The sequence below is a fragment of the Chionomys nivalis genome, chromosome 10 (genome assembly GCF_950005125.1).
Source record: "Chionomys nivalis chromosome 10, mChiNiv1.1, whole genome shotgun sequence".
Taxonomy (NCBI): domain Eukaryota; kingdom Metazoa; phylum Chordata; class Mammalia; order Rodentia; family Cricetidae; genus Chionomys; species Chionomys nivalis.
This window is the reverse complement of record NC_080095.1, coordinates 26,325,783-26,339,850: the sequence shown is the minus strand read 5'-3', so window position 1 is coordinate 26,339,850 and position 14,068 is coordinate 26,325,783. Positions and strand designations below refer to the sequence as shown.

The following is a 14,068-nucleotide window of genomic DNA, read 5'->3' as shown; positions in this document are numbered from 1 at the left end:
ATAAAAAACCATGCTGTTAACTAAGCAGCACAATGGCCTGTCCAGAGGTCCAACAGTTACAAGACACTATTTTACTTAAGATATGGTGAGAAGATATACCACCGACAGTTGATCGACGTCTATACCTCTGTTTGCCATGCTGGCATACTGTTCAAGCAAGCATTTTTCAAATTTACTCTTCATTGATCTAGGATTTTTCTCTGCTCATAAAGCTGAATTTTATTTTTTTTATTTTTTTTTATTTATTTATTTTTTTTTTTTGGTTTTTCGAGACAGGGTTTCTCTGTGGTTTTTGGAGCCTGTCCTGGAACTAGCTCTTGTAGACCAGGCTGGTCTCGAACTCACAGAGATCCGCCTGCCTCTGCCTCCCAAGTGCTGGGATTAAAGGCGTGCGCCACCACCGCCCGGCCTATAAAGCTGAATTTTAAAAAAGCTACTTTGGGGAAAAGTATGTGCTATAGCATTGTTTTAGATAAAAACTTCAGGAGGATGAACAGAACAGCTGTCAAAGAATCAAAACCAAGAAGTTTCCATCCAGTACAGCTATCCTAAAATACCCATTAGCTGCAGGGGGAAAAAGTGAACCCAAGAATCAAGAAAGAGGTCTCTGGTGATCCAGCTTTCTTGCTAGTGCAGTAACAGACTTGCAAGAAATTTATCTCCTAAAACAGCAAATACATAACCTTCTCCTACTAGAAGCTTACAATCTGTGCAACATACCACCATCCCAGACTGATTCTGTGTGGGGCAATTTTAATTCCATTGCTAGCTATATCATTGGCTGTCTGCACAGTGATTTTCTGGGCAATAATGCTAAAGGGTTACATTTCATCAGTATTACAGACTTATTCAAGTATCAACTTTTCCTCAGTGATGATCTTGAAAAATATGAGATAGATTTTTTCTGCTGTTTTATGATAAGCAGAAATATTATCTATCTATCTACCTACCTACCTACCTACCTATCATATACCATCCATCTGTCCATCACATTATGGATCAATTATAGGTCCTTGTACACATTAAACAAGCACTCTTATTACAGAGCTGTATCTTTAATTCCTTTTAGCATTTACTTTGAAACAAGGCCCAACAGTAAGTTGCCTAGTCTGCTCTTGAAGTCACTTTGTTGTTCAGGCAGGCCTTGAACCCAAGATTCTCCTGCTTCAGCCTCCCAAGGAGATGGGATTATAAACCTGGCCACCAGGCCTGGCTATAACTATGAATCTTTTAAAATTTAAAACTCTGTCTTCTGACAAGTTCAGAATTCATTGAATGTTCAGACTTATTTTCAATTTTAGTTCATCACAATACAATGCTGTTTGCTTGATTATCACACCATGAGGTGTCTTGAGTTCACTGTGACAGAGCAGAGAGACTTGTTCAATATTTTTTATATTTTTATTTATCTTGTGTGTGTGTGTGTACGTACATATGCACACATGGATGTGGATGTGCACATGAGTCAGAGGACAACTTGAGGAAATTGATTACCTCCTTTCACTATGTGAGTCCTGGCGATCAAACTCAGGTGGTCAGGCCTGGTAGCTGGTGCCTTTATTCATAAGGGACTTTGATGGACCATTTTTCTATTTTCTGGTAACTTCTATTTATTACTTTAAATCTTAATAGTTACAGCTGGGTGGTGATGGTACATGCCTTTAATCCCAGCACTCAGGAGGCAGAGGCAGGTGGCTCTCTGTGAGTTTTTTTTTTTCTTTTTTTTGGGGGGGGGCTCGAGACAGGGTTTCTCTGTGGTTTTGGAGCCTGTCCTGGAACTAGCTCTTGTAGACCAGGCTGGTCTCGAACTCACAGAGATCCGCCTGCCTCTGCCTCCCGAGTGCTGGGATTAAAGGTGTGCGCCACCACCGCCTGGCTACTCTCTGTGGGTTTGAGGCCAGCTTGGTCTACAAGAGCTAGTTCCGGGGCGGGCTCCAAAGCTATAACACAAAAAGACAAAGAAAAAATCCTAACAGGTCCTCCTTCTGTTGCCTTAGGTTTGATACAATGGTCATTCCTACACAATACTCTTCAATGAGCCATTCACAAGAGCACTGCTGTGCAACTCTCCAGTAGCTGCATTTCTGTGCTAGAAATAAATATAAATGCTTCCTCTTTTTCTTATAGTGTTACTACATGAGGATCTGCAGCTCCTCTGGGGTTTCCAATATATCTTTACACCACACAACGGAGAATAAATCAAAATTAAAATAAAATAAAGTGGGCAATGTATACAGGCTTTGGGTTGCACATGGAGAGTGGACCATTGAGAACCTGTTCTTGTGCATGAAGCTGCCATCTGTCTGATCTTACTACCTTCTGTGGGTCAGGGGTCTGTACTGGGGATCTGTGTGTTCATGCAAAAGATGTATCACAACTGACAGTTTCTTGTTCCTCAGGGACACTGAATAAACTATGTTCTGTGTCCGTGTTTTGACTGTGGCACATCACAGGATGGCAAGTACGGCATTTTCCATTTGTAATATTATGTTGGCACTCAAAATTTTTGGTTAGGGTTGCTTGACCTATACTTAATCTGGAACACAATACTGATGTGTTTTATTCAGTCAAGTCCTATATTACAAAACTCTTTTTTTGTTGTTATTTTTGTTTTTCAAGACTGTTTCTCTGTTTAACAGCCTGGCTGTCCTGCAACTTGCTTTGTAGACCACACTGGTCTCAAACTCACAGAGATCAGCCTACCTCTGCCTCCAGAGTGCTGGGATTAAAGGCGAGCGCCACCACCAGCCAGCTACAAAATTCTTACTATGACTCTACTAAATCAATAATTTTCTGGACAGAAACAAAATTGGCCCCCAAACTAACTGTTCTTTTGAATAATTAGTACTTGAAAATACAACTTTATCATAACGCCTACATAAAAATAACACTTGATTATAATTAGTAGACATATAGCTTTAAATGCAATTGGAGGCACCTATGATATTAAACAATCCCTAACTAACACTAACTGTAGGACCTTTTGTCCATATCTATAGTCAGCATAACAATGTCTTAGTTCATTCTGAGCAAAGCCCAGCAAGATTATAAAGTGTTAGATCTGGTAGGTACTGTCACCCTTCCCAGTGAACTCTAAGGGTCTTAAATTGGTAATTAAAATGTAAACTAAATGTGTTTCACTTTGGATTCTTTTTGTTCATCACTCAAGCCATTCTCCTAATGGGTAAAAAGGGTTATTTTAAATATTAGTTATATCTGACACATTTTATGGAGAAGAGTACAATGTCAAAGTGGCGAAGTCTGATATACAGAGAGGTTTACTATAATTTTAATAGGATGGTTCTATGGTAATATTAAAATAAAAATCTCAACAGTCCATTCATATCAATTATTACCTTGAACAAATCTGCAGAGACTTCTGTAGCCCACGCGGTACTACTGTTCTATTAAATGTTTATTGGCAAATAACTTTTCATCCTTGTTTTCATTCTGCTACTATTAACTTCAGATTAAAATATAATACTCACTTCATCAGCCACAAACTCCTTACTCAGACCAAAATCTGTCAGCACCACATGGCCGTTAGAATCAAGTAGAATATTTTCAAGCTTAATGTCACGGTATATAATCCCCAACTGTAAAAACAAAACAAAACAAAATAATTTTAAGACAATTTCCAATTTCCAAATCAATTAAAACAGCATTTATCTCCCTTTGAGGAGGTTCCTCTTCAGGATTCTGAGGCTCTTAGAAACTCCTGGAGCTCAAGTGCTAGCTTTCCCAAAGCTCTCTGAATGTATCTTAGTTCTGTGTAACAAGGGTCTAGCCCTGGAACCAGCTTCTTTGGGGTCTCCCTGTTGACTATTAACTCTTTCTGTCTCTATTCCTTTTTTTTTTTTTTTTTTTTTTTTTTTTTTGATTTTTTGAAACAGGGTTTCTCTGTAGCTTTAGAGCCTATCCTGGAACTAGTTCCTGTAGACCAGGCTGGCCTCGAATTCACAGAGATGTGCCTGCCTCTGCCTCCTGAGTGCTGGGATTAAAGGCATGCACCACCACTGCCCGGCTGTCTCTATTCTCCTTAACGAACACTAATTCCAAATTATCTTCATGGTCTTTCTTGGCCAATTCTTGCCCACAACTCCGCAATGGCTTCAGCAAACCTTCCTAAGGAGCCATCATATCCTATGTTGATCATTTCTGTTTTCAAACTATGTATTTATCTGCAAATTACTAATGTTTTCTAGGTATTTACCCTTTGCCTTAATATATTTACACTGTCCGCTGTTTTAGATTTTATGCACTTATCTAGTATCCTGTATGATGCAATATGTCAGACTGGCAATTAATAAAGACTTTTAAAATAACAAGTTTTTAAACATAAAGGTTAAAGAGCACAGGTTAATTTTGATGTTTAGTTCTAATTTAGCAAAGCAAATCATTAAATAACATATGTCATGCATTGATTTACAACAAGGTATGATCTGGAAGTAAGCTGTTAGATTATTTTGATTGTACAAGCATCATGGAGTGCACATCAAGGGGCATAGTGAAAAATATGTGTATCCTATTCCTCCTGAGGCCATAGTGAACAAACAGCAAGTGGGCAAACCAAGTAAAAATGACCTTCGTATGAGACATACGAAGCTGCTGCCATTGAAACAGAGTAGAGTGGTTTATAGGAAACCCTCTAAAATGATGATTGAAATATATATTAAATATTTAAACCAGAAGAATGTTTGGCTTTTGACCATTATCAGGTTTTACTATGCCATACATAATGATATGTGGTCCATTATTACATGAGTGGTAGCTCAGCCAGCTTATTTATACCAGCAACACATGAGCAGGTACAGAGTACAGCATTCTGATAGCTATATAACCACCAAGTGACAGGAATTTTTTTTTAGCTCCATTGCAATCTTATGGGATCACTGTCAAACACAGCCCATCACTGAGTGAACTGTTACACCGGTCAAGACTGTATGCCTCTCTATTTTGTTTTTCATGTAAGCAGTATAGTAAAACATGTCTACCACACACTATAAATCTAAGAGGTGTCTGCCACTTCAATATTTTCAGTTATATCAGCATGGATTAAGAGCTTTGATACTTTAAAAAATCGTTTTCTTCAACATCCAATATAGGAAAAAGCAGATTTCTAATAATCTCTCAAGACAAAAATTATATCGCCCTCAAAAACAAAACAAACAGTAGGCAATTTTCCTGTGAAAGCTTCAGTGGTTTTCAAGAAAGCTAGAAGGAAAACACTTAAGGCGTGTACCGAAGACATCTGATTTGAAGCATTATGTTTACCTAACAACCTGCAGCACTCTGCATCTAAACAACCTCCTTGGAAAAGATTTTTAGAGACAAATTGTTTACTATCCAATTTACTTCATCACTTCCAAATAGTACCAGTGCTGGGTGGTGGTGGTGCACACCTTTAATCCCAGCACTCAGGAGGCAGAGGCAGGCACAGCTCTGTGAATCTAAGGCCAACCTGGTAGAACAAAATGAACAGAATTGAATTATTATATAAGTTATAGACTGTGTTTTCTAGCTTACCCATTTGGCTTTGCGTTTTGCTTTTACTTTAGAGTTTATAGTCAATTTTACTGTCATTTTTGTATTTTAAAACATTATATCTAATTATGTTTCAAAGGTCTTGTTGCTTATTCTGAACAGTAATATTTTTGATATAAATATGTTTAAGCCAAATCTTATCACACAAAAGAAAGCATAGGCATGAAGCTTGTCAACACAGTGAAGATTCTATCGAAAGCAGCACAAATGGCTGCTTACTGGCCCCGCTCTTCCTCCCACTGCCGGTCCTCTTCTCTTCCTGCTTCCCAGACATCTTCATTTACTCTTCGCTTGTGACAGGATCTCACTATGTAAACCAGGCTGCTCTCTCATCACAGCCTGACCCCACAGCTCCCAGGTGCTGGTATTCTCATCACAGCCTGACCCCTACAGCTCCCAGGCTGCTCCTCATCACAGCCTGACCCCACAGTCCCAGGTGCTGGTATTTTCTAAAGATTCTAATGTCGCCCCCACCTGTCAATACAGGTGCTTCTGTCAGGACTAATCTCTGTCCTGGGCTGGACCTGCTGTTTCTTGACTCCTGCCTTATTTTCCTGTATCTTCCTCAATTTTTTTCTCAATTTTTCTCATCTACCATCTATATCTTTGACTCAATTTCTTATCAAAACTCCCTGCCCCTTGAAGATGTCTTCCTTGCCATTTTCCTTCAATTCTCACCTCTTTTTTTTCTGTGTTGTATAAGTATACTTTAATCTGTTTGTAATAACTGAAGGGAGGGCTGACAAACATAACAAAGAGTGGCTTCATATCTGAACTTTTGGAATTTAGTGACTCAAATCACTTTTGTTCTTTATGAGCTTGCATACCTTTGAGATAAATTACTTCAGCATTTTCTACTTCTGAAGAAAACCATACACACTGAGACACAACATAGAAACTGTCCACTTCTCCAATAACTTAAATAAGTTACTCAAAATTTCATGAATCAAGGTTAAGGATATCTGTAATAATACAAGTTTAAACTGATTTGTACAGAATTGCAACATGATCATAGATACAATGTTTAGGTAAAGGTTTCAGTATCTGAGCTCATGTCACTTGGAGGCAATGAGCAGGAACAGAGCAGGGCAGGTGCAGAAGAAAGTTAACACATGAGGGAGGGAAATAACCCTGAACCAATAGCAAATTCAGGAAGTCTGAGGACAGATGGATGGATTGTGCCATGGAGCAAGTCACAACTAAGAAAATACATTTTACAACTTGGGGCTTCATTTTAACAACCAACAGCTTTTATTCTCATATTTTATAATAAGCAAAGTACGGGGGTTTCTTCATGAAGACCATCAAAAAGAAAAAAGCTCAGGTTAGAATTTATTTTATTTCATTTATTGAGTTGGGGCCCGACCTCACTTTGTAACTCAGTTAGGTCTTCAATTCATGATCTTCCTGCCTCAGCCTCCCAAGAGTTGGGATTATAGGCATGCTGCACTAGGTCCAGCAAAAAGCAAACATTTTCAGAAAGAAGCTATGAAAATGAGAACACAGTAACATTCATAATCCCCAAGACAACCTGTGAAAATATCAACTTGCTTAGCTCCCTCGACACCTTGGTTAACAGACTGTCCAAACAAAAGCAAACTCCAAAGATGAAGCACCTTACCTTGTGCAGGTGTTCCAGGGCAAGCACGATTTCTCCAACATAGATCTGCACTTCGTGCTCTGTAAAACGCTCTCTTTGAGAAAGATGAGTAAAAAGTTCTCCACCATTTATATAATCTAAAAATGAAATATATTTTTTCTTTCTTTGACTTGCATTCATAAATGAAAGGAAATAACTCCTTATAATCACTTTGGGTTAACCATGAATTTATTTTTGCAGAAATGACAGTTTCATAAAAAGCATTAGTAGTTTCATATTTTCATACAATTTCCTAACACAATGATCACCCCAAACCAATCAAATTGATGTGCAACGAGTACCATTAAAACTATGACACAAAATTCACACAAACTTAAGAATACTTTTCCAAAGACCTCTGCCACCAGTGTGTAACTTACTGTAGCGTATCAAACACCAGCCATATGTTGACCAACACCCCCCCCCAATCCCACACAAACCCCAAACAAAACACATGCAAAATCCTATCTTGCCATATGCAATGGTTGTCAATTGCTAAGAGCTATAAATAGATTCTCTATATTCCAGAATTGTCTGGGCACACTTTAAAAGATGTATTGCTAGGCAGCATGTAGCATTCTTATGGCTCCATAAAGCATGGAATAAAAAGGAATATGGAGGAAAAGCAGCACAACATTCAAAGATCCCATTTTTCTTCAATTTGCCCCATTATCACAAGTGAGGTAATGAAAGAGGAGACAAAAAGGCTGAATAAAAAGGGGGACTGCCTATCATTTGTATTAAGATATACTTGAAGACCTAACTATGGATGAATTTAGATAATAAAAGATTAAAATCATAGAGTGTTTAAAACTGTACAGACAATAACTTTTTCAAGAAATTAAACTCTAGTTTCATTGGAGACTATCCAAAAAGAACATTTCCTTTCTGAGGTTTCTGTATTTTGCCAAGGGTTTTTAATTTATCTGAACACAAAGCTAATTATTTAAAAGGCATAAAAAACCACAACATTCCTATAAATTAACAATGGATTTTTTTTAAGTAGTTACTGACGTATGTCTAAATTTACATAGTCACAGCTCAGAAATATACACCTACATATGAATGGTCAAATTCCCACAGTCTCAAATGTGCAATTCAATCACTTCATCTTCTACGTCCAACTTCAGCAGAGCCAACCTCTTCCTCACATTATCACCACAATGCCCATATAATTATCTTGCTGTATTCCTAATGCTAGTTGTACTCCCTTTTCTGCTACACTGCATTTTTAAGCATCAAGACCAATATAGTAACCACACTACACCCACCACAAATGCCTGTATGAAGCACTCAATACATTCTGACATCTTTCTCTGTATCATGAACTTTGCTTATATTCCTTGCCCCATTGTTCTCTTGTTGTCTTCTCAATGATGGTTCCCCTCTCCAAAAACAATCATTAAACCCCAAAAGACAGTCTAGTGTAAAACAAAAACAAAACAAAAAAACCTCCAATATATTTCTTCTCAGAGACAATGTGACACATCTGGACGAAGGTGAGCTTTGTAACTGAGAGACTCAAACTAGACGATAGTTCTACTGTTGTAAACAACTAAGTTTCTGATCTTCAATTCTTTATCTATTAAACTGAAACAACTATTTGTGAATTACTGTTGTTTGGGATATAAGAAGTGCTTTTCCATTGCTGGGGAGACTCAAGAAAAAGAAAACATAAATCCAAGAAGACAAGGTTAATACATCAAGTTACCTATTTTCCTACTTCTGAGATAAATGGCTTGGACATTAGTAACAATCAGTATTTTATAGGTATATGCATGTTACATAGTTTATAGGCAATTCTACCCAGTTGCCCAGGCTTTAACAGTGGTAAAGCAGAAACTGAGGCAGCCCAAGAAATCTAACAGAAGTTACAGTGAGTTCTGTTGTGGGATGTTTTGGTCACACTCTGACACTCCTGAGACTGCCCAATAAAGTTATACCCTGAATCATGGGGCAGAGCCAGTGACCAGCTGACCAGAAGAAGCTAGCCATTTGAACAGAGAAGTTGCACAGGAAGACAAGGGCAGGGACTAGAGTTTGACCTCTCTTGGTTCTGGGAGGAGGGAAGAGACTTGTCCTTGTGGTGTCTCTGGCCAAAAAGCTAGGTCAAATAGCTGCTATTCAGCCTATCTGAACTAGCAGGTTTTCACCCCAGCCTTTGACTTCTGGGTCTTATTTATAAATAGAACAACAGAGACTTAATTTAAACGTACTCATCACATCAGCAGCAGGTGGGGGTGGGGGACACAAGTCTTGCCAGACTGCGGCCTGAGTGGTCAGTGGGGCACTGACTGAGGGGCTGTAGGGCAGCAGCCAATAATTAGTATCAGTAGATACACAGATAGCCGCAAACCTGGCAGAAAAAATCAAAGTGCTGTAATCAAAAGCAGACACAGTAGAAGCTAGTGAGACTCTAGAGGCCAACCAATAGCCATCCTTAGTCTTCATTCTGTTTGGCATGTAGCAGAACATCTCATCATAGTTTTAGTTGTAATTTTCTGGATATGTAGTAATATTTTGCATGTTTAAAAGACTCACTAAACATTTCTACATTTTCTGCTGTGGGGTACACATTAGTTTTCACTCTCACTGACTGTTTTTTGAGATACAATTAATACACCATGAATTCACCCACTTCAAATACAAAATTCAATGATTCTTTTTTGTTTATTCAGACTTGTGAATCAATTTAATTCCCCCAAGTACAAGAAATTCCAATTTATTTACCTTTGGTTGCTTGTGCTTTTGATGCCATATGTAAGAAATTATTATAGAAGTCAATGCCACAAAAAAAAAAATGCCAATGTTTTTATCTGAGACTTTTACAGTTTTAGGTCTGACCTTCAGTCTTTGATCCATTTAGTTTAGAGTTAACTTTTGTTTATGTTGTGAGGCATGGCCCAAATTCATATTTTAGCATATAGCTATGCAGTTGTTAGAAAGCCATTAGTTGAAAAACTGTTCATTATTGTCACTCTGGCTGAAAAACCAGTTGATTGTAAATGCGATGATTTCTGGACTCTTGGTGCTATTTTATTGACCACATCAATTATATGTCTACATTGAAGTCACATTTTTACAATCAGAATAGTACTGTAGAATTTTTAAATTAAAGTCTTATTATTGACCAGACTTTATTTCAAATCTTAGGCCCAAGCACCCCTTTTCCTGCCTCTCAAGTAGTTGGTGCACATGTGTGAACCTGACTTACAATACATTTTGAAATCAAGAAGTGAGTCTTCGATCTTTATTCTTTTTTCAAAACTATTGCAGTTCTCCCCTTTAAGTTTCCACCTGAATGTTGAGGAGACCTTTCTAATTCTACAGGCATGACTGAAGTTTTGAGAAGGAATGTATACTAAATCTGATTTCCAATATAGGTATATTGCCACCCCTAACATTTCATGAAGATGCCATATTGTTCCATTTACTCGGGTCATTTTCATCCTTTCAACAATGTGTTGCTTTATACTTCTTTTACTGTCAAACATTTTATTCTTTTTAGTCTAAGCTAAATGGAATTATTTTTCTTAATTTACTTTCCAGATGTTCACTGCAAGAACATCAAAACTTAGTTGTATGTTGTTCTTATATCCTGCAATTTTGCTTAACCTGATTATCAATTCTAATAGTGTTTAATGAACTCCTTGGGGCTTTATAAGATCATGTCCTCTTAAAAGTTTTCTTCCTACTTTGCAATCTATAGACCTTTTGTGATCTTTCCCATCCTACAGTGTTAAATAAAGTTGTAAACATGGATATTCAGTTCATGTTCCTGATTTTAGGATAGAAGCATTTTGTCTTTCATTACTAAGTATTATGTTCACTGTGGGGTTTTGTTTTGTTCTTTATATATGCTTTTAACTGGTTGAAAAGTTCACTTCCTTGCCTGTTTTAGTGGATGCTTTTCATCACAAATGAATGCTGAGTTTTAGTCAGTGCTTTCTCTGTGTTTATTTAGAAGATCACATAATACTTTATTCTACTGGTTCAGTATGTTGTGTTCTAGGTCTTTAAGACAATCTTGTACTCCTAGGATTAATCCTACTTGGTCATGCTATATAATCCTTCTTACTTATTCCTGGATTCAGTTTGGTATAATTTTGTTGAGGAATTTTGCACTTTATTCACAAGAGATGTTAGTTTGAGTTTTCTTATGATGTTTTTGTCTGGTTTGTACACCAAGATAATACTGACCTCAGAGGACATGTTGGGAAGTGTTTTCTATTTTTTGAACAAATTTGTGAAAATTTTGTTATTAGTTCTTCTTTAAATGTTTGGTTATATTCACCAGCAAAGACACTTGGGCCTTGAGTTTTCTTCAAGTACGCCTCTATTTCCCTGAGATCATCACCAGTAATAACAACAGAAATCTGTCTCTTCTTGAGTCAATTTCAGTACTTCATATCATTCAAGGAATTCTTTTCTTCTCGCTTAAAAAAAACACAGGTTGTCATTAAATAGTCTGGGCTAACCTCAACCTTACAATCCTACTGCTCACAACTTAGTGTTGGAACTATACCCATGGGCCACGATGTGGGTTATGTGCTTAGGTAATTTTAACACCCAGTTAATAGTATGTTGTTCATAGTATTCTCTTGTGATTAATTTTAATTCAAAAGCCATATTTTCTACATCATTCCAGGTTTTACAGATTTATGCCTTTTTTTAAGGCTTATGGATTTGTTGTTCTTTTCAAAGAGCATTTTTGCTTTCACTGATTTTTCTGTTGTTGGCACGTTCTTCATTTGATTGCTTTCTGATATTTATTACTTCCCTCTCTTCTATTTGCTTTGAATTAGTTTTCTCTTTTTGCAGCAATGGCTATTTGGGAGAAAGTTTGTGTATGAACTGAACTTGTACACGTTTGTCTTTGTTATTATTCCATAAGCAACACAATATAATACTTTACATTGTGTAAGATATTACGAGCAACACAATATAATACTTTACATTGTGTAAGATATTACGAGCAACACAATATAATACTTTACATTGTGTAAGATATTATGAGCAACCTAGTAAAGATTTAACATATTCAGGAGAACATATACAAGTTATATACAGTACTACAAACCACTTGTAAAGGAGACAAGCATTTACTGGCTCTTGTCTGCAGGTAGTGTTTATGTCCTCCAATCCCCTACTCCCATGGATACTGAGGGGCAACTGTATGTTCCACATCTAAAATGTTGCTATGGTTATCGCCTTATATTTCTGTCTCTGAAAGTACATATTTATAGTTTGTTATATCAGTCTTCCTAGTTATTTTTTTATTTTCTGATTTTGTGGAAGATTCAAATTATGAACTGACTTCAACTCCCTGATGTCCACCCTGGCAAGATTTGTTCTGTTTTGTTTGAGAAAGTCTTACCTGGCAGCTGAGGCTGTCCTCAAACTCATTGTGATTCTCCTGCCTCAGACTCCTAGCTGTTGGAATTTCAGGCATAAGCTACATACCTCACTTGGCTTTATTTTTTTATGTTTTGTTTTTCCTTATTTAATAGCCTGACCTGGCTATTAGTCAAGTCTATCTGATTTGTAATATAAGACCTTCAATGCTGCTCCTCAGAGAACAGAGTCCTATAATTTGCACAAATTTCCCTCATTGGCTAGATTCTCTACCTCTGCTAGTATTACAAACAGCTGCTAGACTCCACTAATTGCTATCTGATTGCTCAATTGTTTTCAATAATTGTTCCATAGTCTGATCTAATAAATTCAGGCTCTTAAATGAGTAGTTTAAGGACAGTATTTGAGATCTACTCTTAACCCATGTCTTACTTTGGGTTCCTTATTGCTGTAAAAAGACACTATGACCACAGCAAACTCTTCTAAAGGAAACATTTAATTGTGGTGGCTTGCTTACAGTTCAGAGGTTCAGTCCATGTGGCAGGGAGCACGGCAGCCTGCAGGCAGATGAGATGTGGTGCTGGAGCTGAGAGTGCTTACATGACTCAGAGGCAACAGGAACTCAGAGGCAACAGGAAGTAAACTTTCACACTAAATGAAGCTTGAGAAAAAAACTCAAAGCCCACCCCCACAATGACACACTTCCAACAGAAGGTGTGGCCCACTTTAAAGGTGTGCCTTCCACCTCAAGGTCTGGATTAAAAGCGTGTGTCAATCAGTCTACTCTAACAAGGCCACACCTCCTAATAGTGCCACTCCCTATGAGTTTATGGGGGTCAAATACTTTCAAACTACTACTACACCCAGGAGGACTTTTAAGTTGCCTATATCCAAAAATTTGCTTATTGCTATAATGTAGTTACCGTACTCCTCACAATCTCTACAGTACCTAAAACTGTTTTAAATACAGTTAGTTCTGTTGGTGAGTGCTTGAGATTTCTCTATTCTTATGAACTAAACAAAAAATAAAAAACAAAACCAAAAGCACCTCAAGTTCCATGTCCTAGAGCTGATAGTGAGGACAGTAGCCAGATTCAATTGAAGTGTCCCTGCTTAGCTGGCAGGGTGCTGAGTAAAGGCAGCAATCGCTGGCTTCTCAGCCTCCCTCTAACAGCACAGAACCCTGACCCTTCAAGCAAAGCCGAACCAGGATGACCAGAGCTCTGCACTCAGCCTCCCAAGCCAGCAAGGAGCTTGCATCCTAGCAATAAGAGCTGGGTGGAAGAAAGGAATCCTCAACTTCTCAGGTACTTTAATGCCTTCTTTTTAGAGAAATGGATGGGGTTATTGTTGAGATCAGACTGCACTGCTCTAAGTTATTCCTTATTGTTAAAACTTTGAAAAGATTGCCTTGTCTTTAGAGACTCCATTTTACAAGTATCACTTGACTACATTCTAAGTGAAAACACAATGGCAAGAAGACTCTGCACCTTATTGAACACCTAAACAAGGAAATGGCTCAGTTGGCAA

At 37.7% G+C, this 14,068-nt stretch overlaps 1 protein-coding gene across 1 annotated transcript in view; it reads right to left on the bottom strand.

Annotated features, from left to right (window-relative positions):
- The window catches only part of Rps6ka5 (ribosomal protein S6 kinase A5), a 177,422-nt gene that overhangs the window by 62,368 nt on the left and 100,986 nt on the right, over positions 1-14,068 (bottom strand). The window contains exons 4-5 of the mRNA XM_057782455.1: positions 7,166-7,281; positions 3,489-3,596 (exon numbers count right to left, since the gene is read on the bottom strand). Of these exons, the coding sequence (XP_057638438.1) occupies positions 3,489-3,596; positions 7,166-7,281 (224 nt within the window). The remainder of the gene's footprint in view (positions 1-3,488; positions 3,597-7,165; positions 7,282-14,068) is intronic.